Genomic DNA, 21,312 nt, shown 5'->3' with positions numbered 1-21,312 from the left:
AACAGAAAAATAAATGTAATCAGAGCAGTAACTTCTGTATCTGGGCTCTTTTTGCTAAAATCGATACGTCTCCCACACAGTTTTTGGCATTGCCACGTTTCTACTCTTCAAATCAAAGCTTCGATTTGGTGCATAAACTCTTACAAATTTCCTTTTGAATCACTAGTTGATTAATCATTGAGTAATTTCTGCTCTAATTGTCGTATTTTCCTGTCTTTTAATCTTGTGTTTGTTTCTTTTCAGATACTGGTTATGCTAAAAGCAAAGACGATGGAAAGTGGTACAACTTTGATGACAGCAGCGTGTCTCCTGCCAGCGAAGATCAAATAGTGGTGAGTGTCCTCATTTGTAAAAGCCACAGGCAGCAGGTCCTACTGCACTTTTATTAAAGGCAGACTTGCTGGGCAAAAAAAATGAATTATGTCATCAGAGTAATGCACGTATGTGCACTGTAATGAGGATGAGTTATGTAGTTGCCACACAGCCTGAGTTCACCAAGGCATCCAACTGTGCTGAGACCCCAAAAGGTTGATTCTGTTCATCTGGACGTAGCATTTTCAGTGGTTTCTCCCACTGAAAATGCTACGTCCAGATGAACAGAATCAACCTTATGGGATTTACTTACCTGGATGATTGAGCATGCATCATGACAATTGTGCTGAGATTTCCCAAAAAGTAAGTGTGGGTGTGTGGTACAAAGAGCTCTCTGTTCTGTGTAGTGGGGAGGATGATTGAAGCCAGACAGGTAAACCCTCACGGAGATGTTTTCGTGCATAGAGAGCGTTTATAAAGGCTTTCACATCTTGGAGGCAAACTGAACTTTAGATGTTCTGGAAGAGATTAAGCAAGCCACCCCAGAGGAGACCAGCTCTTTCTGTAAACAATTTTTGAAAATGGGTAATGGCTTCATACATTTTAACAAAGTATATACGTTTTAGCAGAGGATTTCTTTACAGCAGGACTTCATTTTGCTTTTAAATTCATGTTTGATGGCCAATTGTTGGAGATGTTATGTTCCAGGAAATAACATCTCCAGTAGTGATGATGTTGCAAGCATGAATACTGTATGTATCCTAATCTGAGTTGATGGGATTTAAAGAGATGAGACATAATCTATACAAAAATCAAAGCTAACAGTGTATTAGTCTATCAGCTTCTGCATCCCCAGCCTCTCATTAAAAACATCGAGAATGTACAGTTGTTCTAATTGTTGTTGTGCTTTGTTCTGTGTTTTTTTTTAAAAGGACTGAATGTAATATTAGGGACTACTTTCAGTAACAGATTAATACCATGGGTTTATATGAAAGATTGCTGTTGTCTGCTGATTTGTGGACTACTGTTCTGCAGACACATTTGACCATGGTCAGTGGTGATGGTGTTAACTTATCAGCCAAGGCTGTTTGGCATGTTCATTTGACAAACTGCATGAGTGTTCACACAGCTACATGCGACAGCTACAGAATAAAATTACTTCTCAGGCATCTGTTAGTGCCGCTAAGTGCATGTGCAAGCCACGTTGTTGGCCATATTATTAAATTAAAAATATTGAACATGTAAAACACGGCCACACTGATAAAGATGTGGCACAGCAGATGGTTACATGTATTCAAAGCACACACCTAATAATGGAAACTATATGCCTTAGTACAATGTAAAATGGCGAATCCCGTTAAAGGAAAAAAATCCAGACCCTGTACAGTTGTGATGATGCAGAGACAAAAGCAGTTTTATACTAGTCTGTAAGGACTGTGACCTGCTGTTCAAGTGAGCCTCAAGTGGTCATTAAAGGGAACTGCATTTATTTGCACTAAGCATTATCTTCATTTTTTAGACCTGGATGCTTCCATTGAAAAGAGATTTGGTGGTCTAGTGAATATTTATACAGCCAGCTTTTCCAGTTTATAAAAATCTTTAGTGACTGCATTTCTCATTGTTTCTCAAAGGAAAACAAAAAGGAAAAGTTGGTAAAAGTCAGTTTTCTAAGGTGAGCCTGACTCCATCATGTCAGTGTAGCTGAGTGACGTTCTTTCCTGTTTTGTTTCCGTCTCTCTCTGTAGTCCAAAGCAGCCTATGTGCTGTTCTACCAGCGCCAGGACACAGTGAAAGGCACCGGCTACTTTGCTCTCGACCGAGAGGAGGAGGAAGAGGAGGAGGAAGATGAAGAAGAGGAAGGGGAGGATGAGGAGAATGAGGGCGAGGAGAGGAGGGAGAGAAAAACCGCCTTGTCCGCTCAGGGAGGCTTGTCTGCTGCTGCTGCCGCCGCTGTTCAAAGCGACGACGAGGACCCTAATGAGAACCAGTGCAAGAAGAACGACGAAGAGCAGGAAGACGAGGAGGAAGAGGAGGCGGCGGAACAGGCGCCCAATCGAGACGTCGCCATGAAAACCAACTGAGTGAAACGAGGACATGAATATATATAGAGAGAATGGGATCTTTCCATCCAAAGCCATACGGACACACGGCGTGACAGCGGGCGCCACTGGTCCCACCCAGCGGCTCGGACTTAGCTGCTCGACAGGAAGAACCACTGCGGGGACATCAGCTGTTGGGTCAGGGGGCTACAGGGGTACGCAACTCTAAGAAATCAGGGCCCTCCTCTGTGGTTGGATCACTGTGTGTGTTTGTGTGTGTGTGTGCGCGTGTGGCCACGTTCGTTTGTTTAGAATTTGCTCACTTGCTCTCTGAGAAGAGTCACTAAACAGCCGGGATCTTTTTTTTTTTTTTTTTTTTTTTTTTTTTTACAGCTTTGAATCTCAGTTTTATTTTATTTTTTTAAAGTACATATCTTTGAGAGGAATGCATTTTTGGCATATATCATTTTAGCATCATCGTTTAGATTTTGTAAATATTTTAAACACTGAATTGTACCGAGTTTTCATGATGCGCTGAAACATTTTTGAACTTGCACAATCACCAACCATCCGCCCCGCTTTTCTTTTCTTTTTTTAAAATTTTAAATGTATCGATGCCAGACATACTGCAACTTTGTGTCAGAGAGTTTTCTCACATACAGAGCTTAGGAAGCTGCCTTTAGAAAGCCAGTGCTGAGACGCCACTACACTAAGAAATAATGTTGAGAACTGACAGTCGTTGCTGTGTGGGGGTTTTTTTCTTTTTTTTTTTAAATAGCCATCCAGCCGAACTAGCTCTGTCATGCTGCTGCGATCTTAGATTTTTACACATGATTAGCATACTGACATGAGCCTTGGCGAACTTTAGATCCTGCTTTTGCTCTGTCTATAGTCCTCTCTGTTTATAATTCTTCAGTAAAGCAGGACTGAGATATTGCGTGGCTAACTTTACAAAGAAACCACACTGTATCTCTCCATATTTTAAATATTAGGAAATGCTCTTTTAGAAGTTTATATCCGGAAGTCAAACCTATATGTAGTGAAGTGGTGTTTAAGGAGTTAGCAGAGATTCTTTACTCCTCTTCACCCGCTCCTGAAGTTGTACTTCATTAGATGGTATTTAAAGCTTTATTGTGGCTACGTTCTTAAGATTTTAGGCACTTTGAGATTAGGGACATCGGTGATTTCATTGTCTCTTGTTTGAATCGCCTCGGCCTTAACTCTTAATCTCAGACCAGTCGCCTTTTCTTTGCACACGGCCGTCACACCATCTCTCGATATTACACGAGCACTCGTCTATGAATGTCCATGTCACTTGCTTGATATCTCCCAGCCACGTCACACCAGTTTCTTTTAACCCACAAGAGGGCCAGAATGTATGCTGAATGAACCAGACCACATGTATGTGACTGATGCCTTTTAAGTCATCCTTTCTTTCTTTCACTTCTCCCCATGGCCCTTTCGAGTTTGAAAGGTGATGGAAATGGGTGTTCTTTGCATTTTATATTACCTGTATGAATTTCATGGGTATTAGCTGAATGCGTCCCTTCTTTTGTGGTCCTGAGCTTTGAGGAGAGAGGGAGACAAAACTTAAAAAAACAAAAACAAACAAAAAAACATTTTGGGGTGAGTGTGCCTAAAAGGCCTTTCAGCTTCTCGGGATCATGATACAGTGAAAATATTTTGTGGCACATCGTTGGCAGGATATTCCTCCATCGACGTAACTCGCGGTAAAACTCTATTCTCCATGGTGGAGTGCGATGTTTTCTTTTCTACCTGCTCTTTCCATTGTAAACAGCATTAGCGGATCTGTTGTTGCCTCAGAATATTAGATGTGTAACATGCCTTTAAGAGCATCTCTGTGCTTTGACTTCAGGTGGCTTTACCGCCTCAGTGCTGCCTTGCTTTTTGGGCAACTCACCCCATCCTGAGTGAGATGTGATTGCTACTATAGGCTTATACAATACTGTACATAAGAGTTCACTCTGTGAGTGCACATTTGATAAAATTTATTTATTTATATGTAAGCATTTAATAATAAACAATATATTTAAAACCTTGGCAAGACGTGAAATGTCGGGGGTAACGTGGCTCGAGTCCACACATACACACTAGTTTGCAGAGTCTTGCCTGTGCTCTCGTCAGGGAGGGAATATTTTTTAAACAAAGGATGATTCTGTTTTGGGACTCTTTTTGTAAAGATAATCCAGACATCCTTGCATGATGATGTATGGGGTGAGGGTGGGGGGTGGGGAGTTACCAGGTTTGGCTGCACTTGAGTTCACTTGGGTTTACATTTGAAATGTGCATGTGTATTTATACACAATCTTCAATAAAGTTGTGTAAAGCTTCCTGTGCTTCTGCCTGGTGGTTCACTTTCTTGACCAACTTCCATAGCTGCCCCACATCTTTGACTGTATTATTTTATAAATAAGAAAAATAATAAAATACAAATCTGTTTGCCAATCTGTTTGCCAAAAAAAAAAAGGCATTTTAAAAATGTGCAGCATTCAAAGCTGCTCTGGTAGAATAAAAATATGAATCTGAATATTAGCACAACAGGTCGCCTTTAACATCTATGGTCAGGAAAGCATGCTCAGCTCATATCCCAGCAGTAAGTGATCTCACTGGCGTTCCCTGAAGAAGGTGAACATCGCTATGAGCCATATAAAGGAAGGCTGTCATGCTTCCCTTTGTTTTATCCCCTGCTCTCCATCTCCTAGTATGATCTGTGAGCAGGAACACTGTGTTCTCTCCCCGGTTCCTCCGGGTTATCCGGCCGCTTACAGCCAAGGCGGTTCTACCGAGAAGAGGCTCGTCCTTCTGACCAATAGGAGAGAGGAGAAGGAGGATCGGCTGTGAGCAAAGCGCCTCACTCCGTCAGAGAAAAGAGAAACCCAAAGAGAAACGTGCTTTGCTTGTTAAGATTGGACGTTAGAACGCGCTGACATTAAAGGAGGCTATGAATGACAGGGATGGATAGTCTGAAATCTCTCTCATGAGCATAAAGTTTTCATTTTTCTGGCACTTCACATTTTTTAATAGACGACGGCTACAGTCTGGCACATCTTTAAAAACACCTTCGTCTGTGTTTTACCAGCTGGTGGCGCCCTCTGCCAGTGTGCCCTCTCCTGCTAGTGTTTGGGAAAGCAGTCAGAGGTGGACCTCTGCGTTTTCTCCAATCTCTGGTCGTGGCTACACCCGTCCTGACGTTCCCCGCGAATTTTATCCACGGCGCTCCGCCACATCCACTCATTTTATTTGATTTTTTTTAGTTGGGGGGAGGGGGCGCACACACTACCTGACGTGCTGTCGGAGGCAGAAAGGTTAGAGCAAAGCGGCTCTCCTGTTTGGATTCGGACGGCTTTCTGCCCTTTAAACCGCGCGGATGTGACGGCTGGACAACTTTGTGCTCACGGCGCGGAGACCGAAGCAGACAACAATAGGCTCTAATGCAGCCTGCTGCAGTTCGGCTGCAAGGTGAAGGTCCGCGTGAAGAGCCCGTGGATCGTTTGCGTTTTCTCAGATCCAACAAGTCCGGCAAGGTAAAAATTTAAACAGAATTACAGGAAGTGTTTTCACTTTTAGGTAATCTCTTTCTTTCAAATACCCCCCCTCCCCCCCAAAATGTGTTGCTCTCAGAGCTAAAAAAATATATTTTGGGGGGTAAATGGTTAGTATCGTGGTTTGTGGTGATTTGTGCCTGAATATGTTTTTATATAGCGTGCAGTCACCCATATTGTTCTAATTAAAACAAGATTTTAAAAGCAGGATTTCGTGTTTCTCTCTCTCTCCTTTTTTTTTTTTTTTTTTTACATGAATGGCACCGTGCCACTCCACGCGCTTCGCCGCCCTTACCTGCCACATTTTTTCCCTCTCTATTTGCTCTTTTTCTTACCACCGAGGTCAACCGAGGAGAGCGTGTGTGCAGGAGATATGGGAAATGTACGGGAGGTGTTTTTTTCCCCTCCTTTCCTACTATGGGTGGGGTTTTGTCTCGCTTTATTGCGGCCCCGTTTTAGGCGTGCGCCATTTTCCGTGCGCTTTTACGCACGGAGACGCCAATAAAACTGATAGTCTGATTAAATCTGGAACCAAGAGATTTTCCACGGAAAAGCGCATCCCTGGTGCCAAGTTCTGGCTGAGGTAGTAGTTTGTGCTGTTGGTCGGGTTGTCATATTACCCCTTGCGGAGATGACTGCGCAATCTACTGCCTTGCCGGCGCTGGTGACTTGCAACGAGGGAGCCAACCGGATCGACATAAAAGCCTAAACCGCACTTTACATCGTTCTGAAAAAGAAGTGACGGAATAAAAAAACCCCGAATGCTTTCAAGAAAATTCAAATACTTGTGTGTGATAAAAATGTTAACATTTCTTGAAATAAAGTATTTTTTCCAAAGCTTGCATCACGTGCATTTGTGTATATCTGATTCCAAATCTTGTTATAATTAATGTTCTGCTTAGACATTCTTATTTCTCACGGGGGTGGGGTGTTAAAGCATAGATGGAATTAAAGATGCCAGTCCCATTAAGTGTCTTAGCAAGCATTTATGGTAACCTAGTGCTGTACCATATTATAAATTGTGTTATAGCTCCAATACAAAGTAGATATAGAGCCAATTTTGCCGATACCAGTGCTGATACTCGTACTCCCTTAAGAGAACATATAACCCCAATTCTTCATCAGCTTCACTGGTTGCCCATAGAAGCTAGGATAAACTTTAAAATTTTAGTTCTCACATTTAAGTGCATCCATAACCTTGCCCCTCCTTATCTGTGTGATCTGCTTCATATTACCACTTCTTCCTGCTCTCTCAGATCTTCATCTGCCATTCATCTTGTTCTTTCTGCTCGTCTTGTCACTATGGGGAACAGAGTGTTCAGTCGCACTGCTCCTCGGCTCTGGAACTCACTTCCTCCAGTCATAAGAAATATAGATTCCCTTCCCTTATTTAAGTCACAGCTTAAAGCATACTTGTTTAAACTGGCTTGCTCGCTTTAATACAGATCTTACCTTTAAAAAAAAAATTGTTTATTTTTTGTATTTTAAATCTGTTTTAATCTACTGTCTTATTTATATTTTTCTTCTCTTTGTAAGGTGACCTTGGGTTTTAGAAAGGCGCTCAAATAAAATGTATTTCTGCTCTTCATGTATTTCAAAACATTTTTTGTGTATGTGTGTGTGTGTGTGTGTGTGGGGGGGGCAACTTCTGTTTAAATGTGCTGTAGGCTCTAAATAAAATGGATGTGACAGTCAATGCAAAGAATTTTCATAGTGTGCGTTTGAGGTATTTTCTTTTATTATTGCCAAAAAAGTAATTTAATGAAGTGGGCTACACACTAAACTTAGAGGATAGGAAAATAGTATCAATCCAATCCACCAATACCAGTGTTGGTATCGATACTGTGGCTATTTGGATCAGTCCGCCCACTTTTACAATTAAGGAGCATTCACTAAAGCAGGACAACCTTCAAGTGCAGCTGTCATCAACACACTTTGACATTTCCTATTGTGGCAAATCAGAATGTGTGCTGTGAAGAGCAGGCTGTCCTCAGTTCCATGGGAGGAATTATGCACAAAAATAAGGGGAGTGAGTTTTAAACACATTTGACTGATGGATGCTTTGAAATTGGTGTAGTGCTTGAACTCAATGTTTGAACTGTCAAACAGTATTTAGGGAGCTGTGTAAAAAAATATTTTTAAAAATAATACATAGAAAACCATCAATCAAACGATCCCTTAACAGCAAGCACTTGGTGACAGTGGAAAAGAACTCCCACTTGACAGGAAGAAACCTCTGTGGCAGCCGTCTGCATTCATCGGCTTGTGGTGTTGGGAGTGAGATAGGACAAAATACACACTGTGCACGAGAGCTAGAGATGAACAATTATCTGTACATAGGCCGAGTTCATTAAATAAATTGTTAGCCCTGTTTTATATGTGCATCCATCCCTGTGACAGTACATGTATGAGAGAACTTTAAAAAGAATATATTTTCTTTAATTCTTTTTAACGAATGAAAGGATTTTTATGTATTTTAAAGGGTCACCTAGTGACATGCATTGTAAATTAGTTTAGAATGAAGCTGATGTGTGCCATGGTTCATGGTACACTCACTGGACACTTTATTAGTTACACTTTGCTGGTAAAAGCTTGGACCCAATTTTGTCTCCATTCTTCAAGGTACAATTTTATCAAGGTGCTAGAAAATATTCTTCTTATATTTTGGTCCATATTGACATGACAGGATCGCACAGTGGCTGCAGATTTGTCAAATGCACAGCCATGATCCATTGTGCCACATCCCAAAGGTGCTCTGTTGAGGTGACTGTGGAGGCCGTTTGTGTGCAGTAAACTCATTGTTCAAACCATTTTTAAGAAATCTGAGATGTTTTCCACTTTGTGACAGCGTCATCCTACTGCAAGCAGCCATCACTGTGGTCATAAAAGGATGGATGGTCAGCAACAATGATAAGTAGGCTTTTAAACAATGCTCGGCTGATAGTAAGGGACCCAAAATGTGCCAAGAAAATATTCCCCACAACATTCCACCATCAGCGGCCTGAACTATTGATAAAAGGCAGGGTTTCATGTTGATTGCATGAAAAAAGCTGTTAAACATGGTAATATTGTGTGTTTAAAAATATGGCAACTATAAAAAATGTTTATTTTAAAGCAGTACATTTAATGGGTTCTTTATTTATTTTACAGTGAAGATGAACATTTTAGTTTCCCCACCTCATTATTTTAATAACCTACTCATCAAGCATGTGCATATTTTTTTTGTTTATTTTTTGATTACCATTCAATCTCTCAATGAATACAGAAGAAAGATAAACCACAAAGCAAGAAAGCACCAGATAAGGATAATCAAAAAGGTACTGGCTGAAGCACATGCTTATTAGGCCAAACCTTTTACCACAAGATTAGTCTAAGGAGCTTGGAAAGAAAAGCATCTGGACTTCTTTAAGTTGCTTGAAGACGTTTCACCTCTCATCCGAGAAGCTTCTTCAGTTCTAAGGGTCAAATGGTGGGGAGTCCCAGATTTAAGGTTTAAGATTATAGATGGCTGCCATCAATAATCCAGTTTTGAGATCCCGTCCCAGACGTTTTAACGTCCATTCACACCCTGGGCCATCTGACCTCAGGAAATCACGATAGGTAGGGGCTAGGTTTCACAATGAGCTCACCCGAAACCCTGGCTGATTGTGATCCACACCCATTTTCACACCTTGGCTCATGTGATTAGGTAGAGGATCATCAGGGGGTCCTTTTGTTCTTCTTGGAGGGACACTCCCACTGGGTTTAAATCTGGGACTCTCCACCATTTGACCCTTAGAACTGAAGAAGCTTCTCGGATGAGAGGTGAAACGTCTTCAAGCAACTTAAAGAAGTCCAGACACTTTTCTTTCCAAGCTCCTTAGACTACGATGACCTGGATGACTGAGAACCTTCACAGACATACCACAAGATTATTCGACGGGCAGCTATTGCTTCCATATATGCCAATAAGTCATATATGTAAGCAACAGAGAAGAATAAAGCGTATATATGTTTTGTAGAGAATAGCAACGGTTTTTGTTTTTTGTTTTCACTTTTTTCACTTAGGCAGTCATCAAACATTGCCAATGGTGACAGTATTAAATAAACCACTTACTAGTATATGAATGGTGAGGTCATTCATCCATTTTTCTCCACATTTCCTTTGTGGTCACACAGGAAATCAGTTTGTTCTAATGGCCTTTACGCATATTTACCTCATCAACATTATGAATTGTGTCTGAATGATTGTGCACAATCACTGCACTTACGGTTCGCTGTAAAAATAAATAAATAAAACAAAAATGTCTCATCTTGTTTAGCGTTTCCAGCAAAATGTTTGACATTCAGTGAGTAGTCTGTATTTCCTCTAATGAATCCCTCTGCTGTCTGCTCTCAGAGCCAAACTAGTCCTTTAGTGTCCAGTTGATCGTGTTTGTTAGTTTCTCCCACAAGCAGAACCAAGGGAATATAAACAGCAACAACACTGATTAGCTCCTCTGGACTCTCTTTTGTTTCTTGCTCGTTGAGATTGATTTGAACTGAGAGTGCAAAGGTTTGGAAAACTATCGATTCTGTTCACTTGAATGTTGAGCACAGCTCCATTTGACTCCTTTTCTGTCTTTTTTTTAGTGAGACAAACAACAATTTTAGATTGATCTTCAACATTTATTGTCTCTTTTTTTATTTCTGGAAAAGAAACACTGCAGGTAAACATCACCCCCCCCCCCCCCCCCCCCAAAAAAAAGTCCAAGTGTTGCACAAGGAAACATTAAAAATATTTCTTTTTGACCTCATAAGTTATTTTCACGTTATATAAAATGTGCAGTTCACATTCACAAACAGAGTTTGAGGGTAGCACAATGGTCACTTAAAATGGTTTCCCACTGGGCTTCAAAATTCCTCTTTGCTACAGAAAAAAGAAATCAGCTCTTTGCATCTTTCTATAACCATTAGTAGTCTTAGGTAGAAAAAACAACAGCAATGACAAGGTTCACAATACAGCAAATTCAGAAAGCAAGACCTACAGTTGACTGAAGGGACTAAGTTGATCAAGTCTAAGAGCTTCCTGTACACACCAATGCTCTCCCACATATTTACAAATGCAGTGGAACCAAGACCAACACAGAGCACTTCCTGTCTTTAGAAAACCACTCTCAACAGGTCGTTATCGACACATGACAGTTGAACCTGAGTTGATGTGCAGTAGTTGGGTGGCACAATAGGATGGGAAAAATAAAATATATACTCATGTTTCCACATTCGTTTAAGAGAAAAAGGCTTAATGACAATAATAAAGAGCCTAAAGCACAGGTAGAAGGATGAACATTCAAAACACATACTGATGCACACGTCAGATGCTGAAGATCTGGTAGCATCAAAAACATTTACATGGAAAAGTAAAGTATGAAGGGAAAATAACCACTTATTAGAAAAGTTTTTCATTAATTAACAAATGCTAAACACCTAACCGAAGGAAAATATTCCAATAGATTATTTAACATTGGAATATTTCGTTAATGGAATGTATAAGAGGGGAAAATGCACCATGCAAAGTTCAGGTAAACATCAATGACTGCTTCTTGGAGGAAAAGGTAGATTATTGTTGTCAGCTGCAAACACTGTACAAGATAGCATGACAAATAGCATGTGTACATGTATGGTGACACAAAATAATTTTGAGTAATTTGCATGTATGTAGTCTTAGGAAGAATGAAGTGCGATGTTTCAATACTACACTCAGTTCCTACGAGTAAATCTTAACGATACAGCTAGGAAACTATTAGCTTAACTTAGCTTAGTGTAGCATAGAAACAGCTAGCCCAGAAATTGACGTCTGAAGACAGACCTCAACTTTTAATAAGCAAAAAAAGAAAAAAAAGAACACAGCAAAACTGGAATTTTTATACTCTGACTTTTTTACAGATCAAAATAATAATATATAGTATCAGTAAAGATCAGCAGTATTTGATTTTCTAGTCTTAGTGCTAAATTAAGCTAGATAGCTGCTAGGTGTAGTTTCATATGCACCATACACACAGGAATAACCAATATTCTTCTCATCCAGCTCAATTATCTGACATCATTCAGGACATTACTTATTAACAATTGACTTCTTTATAGTTGTCACCCTCTTATTACATATTCCAGCTTTGCAGTCAACTTTTAAATACACCGGTTTAATTCCAAAACCCCATACATCAACTATGGTGAAGGTAAATTATTTATTTAAGATGATGTTTAATTTTTCAAAACACATTTTTCTTCTAAAACACATTTGTTTGCTCGCCTCATCAGCTTGGAGTGAAACGTGTCAGTTTTTTCCACCACTTTCCCCCCCTATCTGCAAGTCAAAATTTCATCAAAATTATTCTAAATTTCAAGTTATGTATCTCAAAATTTCAATTTTCTACATACAAATAAAAATTTGGAGATTAAAAACCCAAAATTTTGAGATAACCTTAAAGTTTCTGAAGCACAAACTACTTCATATCTTCTGCAACTTCCTAAAACTAAAACTAAAAAAATATGAAACAAATATGGAAAAAAGAGAAAATGATTTGGTTTCGTGTATAGCCATTGGTATCGTTTCATTTTGTTCCCTTTCTTTGTGGCTGCTCTCATCCTTTGGGTCTTATGCCAAATGTCTGGAATAATATATAATCAATAATATATGCATGATCGTTGCACAATAACAAATAACATTATCACCAGTTCTCATTCAGTCTATATAAATTCAACAATAATTCAAACCATTGCACCATTGCTCATAATCCCAGGCCTACATTATGCTACTGCATGCACTGACACACAGTCCACTACATCCACTCACGGTAACACATTTTACCCAAACCCGTCCCCCTGAAGGCAACATCATCTGTATTTTGATGAAGCACCTAAAGCAAGAAACATGCAAAAACAAAACAATAAAACAAAAGCTTTCAGATTCAACCTTGATTGTACTTCATGATTTTTCTTTTTAAAACTACAGCTATGAATTATATCAATCCTCCCTGCTGCAGGGAATATTTGCTTCTTCATCGTATCATGGGTCTTCAGTGAGTTATATGGGTTGGCCTAAAGTGCAAATGCACTGGTGTACAAGTCATTTAATCTCATGTTAAGCCAGTTATTTATAACTTTAAGAGAATTGCCAAACCAAATCCCAAATTTAAAAATGTAAGGATTTTAAATTATATTAAAAAATATTTATTTTCCAAATCAGTAGATAGAAACCACTTACGACTTATGGCTTGGCCACGCTAGAGTAAAAATAGGACAGCAACCTCACTGCAACTAGGAGAGAAAAAAAAGATGGATAGTAGCCTGGAAATTGCAAGAAGTGGCGGCAACCAACTGACCACTTGGAGGCAAGTAACATAAGAGGTAAACCTGCTATGTTATTTTGCAGTTACATCGCCGTCCTGCAGCAACTGCACAGCTATTTATGGAGGTTTTCTGAATGTAAGTAGTTCATGTAAATGTTGCATGTTGACAGCAACAAATTTGCAACAGGTTTTATCAATGACTGCACACAAAATTCCCAACTTGCACCAATTCAATCTGATGGCAGACTGAACCCTTCTTATTAGTGGTTCATCAATATCTCGATGATTCAAAGTCAAGAAAACGGCTGATTGCTAGTGGTCACAGATGTTGTCCCCATCCTCAGAGCAACAATTTTAAAGGTAACAAGATCATTAACTTATTACATAGGGTCACAATCAGTTTGGTTGTGCCACGGTCCCCACCCAAAATATTTCTTATCTTTCGTTAAGCTGAACTATGATTTTAGCTTCATATTTAATTGATAGAGAATAGCTAGAACAACAAAAGCCTAAATATCTAAGAATATAATTAAAATAAAATAATTTAATAAAACGTTTAGTAGAACATGGCGACTTGTTACTGGATTAAATGACTTGTCACAGTGAACTTTTTTTTTGCTGTGCAGATGTGTTTGTTTGTCCATAAACCACATCAGTCCTTCTGTCTCAACTTTCGATCGATAAAGGCTAAGATCCTTTAATGACTTTTTGGGAAATGTGGATAACCTCTTGTTCTGTGCCCATATTGACACTTCTTTAATTTCTTCGGCAAACTTGAAACAGTTCTTCAGCAAGTGAGTCCTTTAAAGCCACACTGTGGCAAAACGGAAAATGCAGCTGACATGTCAGCTTGGTCCATTTTCACAAGACAAAGGAGGTATTCTTTTTTTTTTTTTTTTAAATATATATAAACAAGTTAAATATACAATAGCCTACAAGAGAAGAAAGGATCAACTAAAGAAAGGGGAATAGTAGGAGGAGGAGCCCAGAATTGTTTAGCACAAGAGGAGGGAGGGAAAGAGCGAGAAAGCTCTTCTTCACTTCAAAAAAGCATTTGCTTATTTGAGTTTTGCCAGGCAAATTATTTCTTGACATTGTTTATTCATGACATGATTTAGTGACTTAAAATTATCTACGGTTTAAGCTTTCATGACTGTGGAGTCTTAATAAACTAACATGGCGATGCTGACTGTAGTTCCCCTGAGCTGATCAATACTGAACTCCTGCAGAGAAATGAAGCACCAACAAATTAATGTGCCACTTTCTTCTAAGGAAGAAAATAAACAAGAAAACTAAAAGGGGGACTCTGAGTTCAGGAGTAATCAATCCTGCTGAGTCTACAGGCCTTTCTCATCACTGAACCATAGCATCGGTGGAATGCTCCTCAGGGCTGGCGGTTGCCGTACATGAGAGGTATGATGAAGACTGAGATGTCGTCTCCGGAGCCCAGGCGCTCATTGGTGATCCTCCAGCCTCTGTCTCTCAGAACACCTCGTGCTCGCATCACCAAATCCTGTGCTGCCATTGTGTACCTGGCCAATAGAAGACACAGCAATGAAGCCCTTGCTTTAATATTGTGATACGCTGTAGCTCATTTAATTTAATGGCACTCTCTTGAAACACAGAAGTTGCCAGAGCTCTATTGTGATTTTAGTATTTTGAAACTTTAGTTGTCTTGCAGTTTGACATCTGTGGATCTTATGTAGCAACAAGATATCTGAGCCTTTCTGCACTGATGTGCCAAACTCTATAGTCTAACAGCGCATGGTGCTGAAAAGAAGGATGTAATTCTGAATAAAATACACAAAACAGAGGCACAATTTACAAAATTCCTATTTATTTATGTAGCAAAAATGAAATAACTAGACAAAGGAAATAAAACAAAGGAAAGTTCCAACCTGTGCAAGTCGTCAGGGTCGCAGTTAGCTAGAAAGGTGGTGACGGCTTCAGCCACCTCCTGGTTGGAAAGGACATCCCAGAGGCCATCAGTTCCCATCACAAGCACATCATCAGCTCCGTGTTCGTAATGCATCAGGTTATACACCTTCACCTGCATGATAAACAACAAAAGGGCCATCAGTTCAACTCAACTGATCCCTTTTATCGGTAGTAATATGGATGTTTTTTAAAGCTCATTATAGCAAAGAGAAAGCTCTACCGAGGGTATCAAATGACCTTTTTAATAGGTTTTACGCAATCATTCCATTCTTCTGCATTGCATAAAAAAGGGGGTTGGTTCTAAGGGAAGTGCTCTAGATCTTTAACATTCATACATTTCAAAATCAGTGTTCCTACGGCAACATTTCACTGTTACCGATTTTAGTTGTGGTGTTCCTCAAGGCTCGATCCTTGGTCCATTGTTAATTGCAGTTTGCGTTTTCTCACATGGACTGTTCTAACCTACATTTTCTTAAGTTATACTTCTCTTTTTAGTCCAGTGACCCCAAGACTGTTTTTATACTCTTAGTCCTAAAGCATGGAAGAAAAGCCTGATGTTGCCAGCTCAGTAGTGGAGTTGGTTCATGACCAAATCCATTAAGTAATTGTAAGTGTTCTGATGCTTTTATAATAAATAAATGGATTTTAATACAATCCAAAATGACATTGTTTCTTTCATCCATTGTACATACAGGAAATTATTTGCTCCCGCTTTGATGACTGTTAGCTACAGCTAGCTATACATACTGTACATGCTGCCTATATCACTCTGCTATGTCCAAAATCACATTGGCCAAGTATTATTTTTCACATTATTTTAAAACTCTGCTCATCAGTTAGCATTGAATAGCCCCGTACCATAAGACCCATGACCCCTTCATGTTACACGGGTGCTCTCTGAGATGCTTGAATGGTCGATATCCATAGCTGTCAGCTCGTGAGATCAAGTGACCAGACTTGCATCATCTGGCAACATCGTAGGTCTTTTATTGAGATTCTTTTAAAATATTTAGCTGTGGTTTCTCATTGTTCTTTTTTTTAAATAAAAAAAAAAAAAAGTAGTTCTTTTGTTTGCATTTTTTATTTTTGTGAAGCAATTTGGGGCTTTGCTAATAGCAATTTATAGATGCCTTATTATACAGAAACTTATAGTACTCAGTACCCCAACCACCACCCTGTTTGAATCGACTGCCTGGTCTGACTGCACACATCAACCTTTGTTGTTACTTTGCTCTTGTGTTCACTGCTGAAACACAGGATTGCTTCACCCTCCTGCCTTATTCACTACTCATTTCAAATTGATATGAAAAACATAAAAAAGAATAGAGGAAGAATCTGCACTGCTGGATCTCATCACTATGGCTTTAAAGTGCAGAAAATATTCAACTATTTTCTAGAATCCTTTATGTATTCATCAGCAGGAAAAAAAAAGCAGAAAAAAAACCCATGAAATGAGTCAGAGTAAACCATTATTTTCCATCTGCCCTGTAATTCAAAATAATACACTACACATCCATTAATAAATAAGAGATTCTATTATTATCCTTTTGAAAATCTTGCTTGTAGTTTTTTCCCCTTTCCAGTTTTGCTAATTGGCTTTTACACATTTATGTAATTACAAAACAGTGAAACAAAACTGCAATTTTAATTAAGGCTGGTATACTATGACTACGACAGATGAAATGATGAAATCTTTTCTGTCCAACACTTTACACACAATGACGCCTGACGCTTCTACGACTTAATGAATGTAATGCCGTTTCTTCCTTTACAGAGAACATCTCGAGATACCCCTGAGAGGCTTTGTGGAGAGGTGAGAGATTCGTTTGTGAGAGGGAGAGATCCAGACAGAGGCTCTGAGTGCTGAGAGGAGTTAAGACTTCCATGTGAACCTGGTATGAACCCCGGGAATTAATGAATTAAAGATCAAGCAGAGCGCTCGGGGAGGAAAAATGCAAAACTCTATAAGACAAACTGCATCAGGAGATGAAAGCGGTTTGAAACCAGCGCCAGACAGTCAGACAGGTGAGCTCAAGTTCTTCAGCAGCAGAGGACTTTTTTTTTTCCAGACAGAGAAGCAGAAAATTGCATCTCTAGTGACTGCAGTGCAGATATGACCGAGGCAGAAGTAGGTTAAGCCAACTGACTGACTTATTCCATCTGCACTAACTTATATTTCGTTTCATGACTGCTCCTGAGCTTTTCATGCACATACATGGAAAAACCAAAAGACAACTGACGTGGCATCTAAAATATTGTAAATAGCATTAAATGAAGGAGATGGGGTGCAATGTGATTTGCAGAGACAGTAGTTGCTGCATGCAGGACCATTTGTTAGAGTAAAAGACTACCAGCTATCAAGTTCATATAGGCTGGCACTGATCAGCTGATTTGCCAGGACTGCAGGCAGAGTTTATATAATTACAGTGCAGGATGCAGATTATGCTTTTTATTCTTTCAGTATCCGCCTGGACAAAAGCCACATGCTATATGTCAGACTTGTTTGCAAGAAGCTGTAAAAAGCTAATTTACAAAGCTGACTTCATAAATCCTTATAGTCTTCATAAATCCAAGATGAAGATGAAAACATAAAAAACACTCAAAATGTTGTTGTTTTTTTATGTATACAGCTGGGCAATTCACACATTGCCATATGCTTTCACAGATTTTCTGCCAGCAGCTTCAATAGTTCAAGAAATTGAAATGATCGCAAGGAGGAGGAACCGGTGAGAGAGAAACTGAAGATTAGTCATGTACAGAGGAACAACAGCAGTTTACATGAAATTACATACCATTACAGGGGTGGCTATAGGTGGAAATTTCTTTTTTACTTTTTTTAATCATCAAGTGTGAAGTGTTCCTTTCATTGTTTATTTATTTATTTTTATTGTTTTTTAGCTTGAAAATTGAACGTGAATTATTAAATATGTTTTCACTTTTTAAAAACTGCATTTCAAACTTTAAGTAGCAATTGTGTTAAATGTTAAATACACTGCTCAAAATAGAAATACATAAATAAAGGAACACTTCACGCTTGATGAGCCAATCATAGCAGTTCCCTGTACTGTGCAGCGTGACTTTTACTGGATGTAATAAAACTATGTTAAAAAAAACAGCTAAACAGCCGATAATAGGCCGTCTAAAAAGTCTCGGACAGCAGAAGGTGAAGAGCTGGCTCATCCTCTGATGTTTGGAAACTAAGAACAAATCACATGCTAAGAGCCTTGCAAAGTTGTGTCTGCACCACAAATCAGCACAACTGATTCATTCAGCCGCCTGAAAACACACCGCAGACGGCAGTATAATTATTGCACTAAGTTCCAGAAAAACAACGCAATGGCTGCTAATCCAACGTCTGCTCAGATGTCCACGAAAGCGTTTCCACCCACCTCACAGAGACACACTGAAAGCCCCAAAGCAGTCAAATTCTGTTTGACCAAAGATAAGCATCCACCAAACACGGTGAGTAGCGAATGCTCAAGATAATAATTAACACACTGGTGAAAATACGTGTTATCCCCTTGCAGATTTTTTTTTCCCAAACTGGCAAAATGTACCTGTGTGCAAAGCGTTGCAGGGAAAATCGAGAGCTGTCGAGCACTTCATCACAGCTGCAATGATTGGAGGGAAAGGCTTTGTATTTTTCTTCTAAAAGATGAAACGCTTTATCTGTCTACAAAGATTAATTAAGAGGAATGTAGCAAAATATAAAGGTGAAAGCAATGCTCTGTTTTCATTTTGCGTTACATCTAAGTGTGTCAGCAGGTCACTTTACCTCAGGGCAACAGGACAGGAATGGCTTGATGAAGATGTTGGAGTCATGAACTTTGAGGTCGTGGTCACCGAGTCCGCGGGTCACACCGATGGTGGCCAACACCCGCGCCTGGAAAACAAACTGGTTAGGGTTTTTTTTTTTTTTTTAAGCATTTAGCATCTCAGCCAGAGACACAAGTTCTCTTTGGAAGAGGATCCGGCATAAAACTTCCACACCAATCATGTGGAGCTACCCGCCTCGGTGACCCGTTGTGGCGAGAGAGCAGCCGATAGTATCTTCTCCCAGACACTGACATAAACAAAGCTTCACAACAAAGTTAATGCATAAGTTCAAGAAGTAAGATCTGAAATCACTCATCTGCCTGCTAGAATTTTTCTTTACATCACTTCCTCTTTCCCACGCTGTCAGAACTCAGTACTGACATCATTACTCTCATCCAGCCATTTTCAATCAGCCTTTAAATCTCAGTGCTCTTCTGTCATTCCACCTATCAGACCGCATTTGTGCAACCCGCCTCCTTCCCATCCATCTCTCCCCGGCATCTCTGAGCCATAACCCAAGTCTCCATCTTCACCAGCACCAGCATAAACACAATGGGGGGGTCCTGTCCTAATTCCTGTCATTGCTGGGTCTCCATTCTGCTGCTGCTGGTTTATCCGGGTCTAATCGCCAAAACGCTTTTATTCAAATTCTGTATCTCAATAAATCATGTTCATCCCCAAAATGATGTCTCCTTACTGAACTGAGTGACAGGAATCACATAAACATATGCTAACACTATTTTGGGCGAGTGAATCTGGGAACATTCAATGACAGTCTGCGCTTTTATAATACATCATTTACATCCACATACATTTTTTATTATATACCAACATATTAACAGCTGATATTTTAGATTTAAAAAAAACAAATTCACACAAGTTTTCAGGAATAAAAATTATGAAGCTGTATTGTTTGGTTGTGTAGTCTTTTTGTTGCTTTGTTTGCAGCATATTAAAGGGCAATGTGTATCTGAAGGAGGAAAGGTCTGGCCAATGAGACAGGAGGTACTTGCTTTGTACACAGCCAGACAAAAATCCATCTGTGCCCTTAAGAATTCATCCTGCTGCTGCCATCTATCATCAGTGCTGCGTATCAACATCATCAATCATCAGTAATGACGAGCGAGTCGGTTTGAAATTTTCACCCTGCTGTTAACGTGCTTTTTGAGGGGCCGATGTAAGTGGGTGGCAGGCTGGTGATAGACGAGTGCGATAAAGCTTTCGTTTTTTTGGATGAATGGGCAAACGTACTGAAAAAAAAAGAAGCATCTGGGGCAGAATTTCTCTGTAAAACTACTGCTTTGCACGATGATGACATTATCAGGCAGCGGCACAACAAACAGCTTCAAAATGGATTTGTTAAATGCATGCTGGCCAAACAGCGGAAGGATATTTACGGCAAAAGCAACAGTGTCAAAAGTGCACTCAGACTAAACTAGTCTTTCAGTTATCGCATTCTTGTGCAACTGCCTTCCTCTCTCATATCCCTGTGACGACGCTTTGTTGTGACCGCTCTTTGAATTCAGCAGCCATTCACTACTTCAGACGGACGACACTGTGTGTGTGTGTGTGTGTGTGTGTGTGTGCGTGTGTGTGCGTGCGTGTGCGTGTATGCGCGCTGTGTGGTCGTCAGAAGATGCTTTCCTTTCTGGAGCTTCGCGTTACATCTATCTCTGCATCAAATGGAATTGATTGAAAATATGAAACAAACGGACGTGACTGAGAATTTAAAGGCGTTTTCCCCCCTTTCTCCGCTGCAGTTTATTTGGTGGAGTATTTTCAGTCTCTCCTTCTCTCCTCTCCCCTGCTATCCCAGCGGGGATTAACTTCGCTTCTCAGAGAGACGACTGTCATCTCCCGAGTGGTGTGTGTCTGTCTGAATGTCTGTGTGTGTCTTAGATATAGGGTTGCCGCTGGAGTGAAATAGATGGACCGTCTCCCCTCTCTTCTAAGTGAGGGTGCGCACTGACACACGCACTCACTTCAGAGAGTTCGCCCACTTTCTGGGAGGCTGGCAGGCTTGTAGAGAGTGTGTGTGTGTGTGTGTGTGTGTGTGTGTGAGAGAGAGACAGACTGACAATTTTGGAGCAAGTGATTTTTTCTCTGCACTTCTGAATTCTACAGTACAAACCACACAAGGGTTGGTGAAGACACACAAACTCAGTAAAATTTGCACTGACACACACACACACTTACCTTTTTCCCTTCACCGTATATAAGAGGAAACTTGAGATCTTCATCCTCGATCGTCTTGTAAGCCCTGTGCATGAGGAAAGAAATGCAGATCAAGGCAATGAATTTTTCCCTTTTCCACCCCTTTTCTTTCATAGGCGCACT

General features: G+C 39.9%; 2 protein-coding genes across 4 annotated transcripts in view; one reads left to right on the top strand and one right to left on the bottom strand.

Moving 5' to 3' along the window:
• usp15 (ubiquitin specific peptidase 15) overlaps positions 1-4,708 on the top strand; it is a 27,439-nt gene extending 22,731 nt beyond the window's left edge. For all 3 annotated transcript variants that reach the window (XM_084910690.1, XM_084910689.1, XM_084910691.1), the window contains 2 exons: positions 244-332; positions 2,058-4,708. In XM_084910690.1, coding sequence (XP_084766816.1) covers positions 244-332; positions 2,058-2,393 — 425 coding nt within the window. In that variant the 3' untranslated portion in view covers positions 2,394-4,708. The remainder of the gene's footprint in view (positions 1-243; positions 333-2,057) is intronic.
• Positions 4,709-10,540: 5,832 nt separating this feature from the next.
• Positions 10,541-21,312, bottom strand: part of LOC146369103 (protein phosphatase 1H-like) — a 35,809-nt gene continuing 25,037 nt past the window's right edge. Inside the window, exons 7-10 of the mRNA XM_084909667.1 lie at positions 21,172-21,235; positions 18,935-19,042; positions 15,120-15,271; positions 10,541-14,753 (exon numbers count right to left, since the gene is read on the bottom strand). Coding sequence (XP_084765793.1) covers positions 14,606-14,753; positions 15,120-15,271; positions 18,935-19,042; positions 21,172-21,235 — 472 coding nt within the window. The 3' untranslated portion in view covers positions 10,541-14,605. The remainder of the gene's footprint in view (positions 14,754-15,119; positions 15,272-18,934; positions 19,043-21,171; positions 21,236-21,312) is intronic.

The sequence above is a fragment of the Perissodus microlepis genome, chromosome 17 (genome assembly GCF_051167445.1).
Source record: "Perissodus microlepis isolate ML-2025 ecotype Zambia chromosome 17, ASM5116744v1, whole genome shotgun sequence".
Classification (NCBI taxonomy): Eukaryota; Metazoa; Chordata; class Actinopteri; order Cichliformes; family Cichlidae; genus Perissodus; species Perissodus microlepis.
Note: the sequence above shows the minus strand (reverse complement) of the source record. Positions and strands in the feature narration are given on the sequence as shown.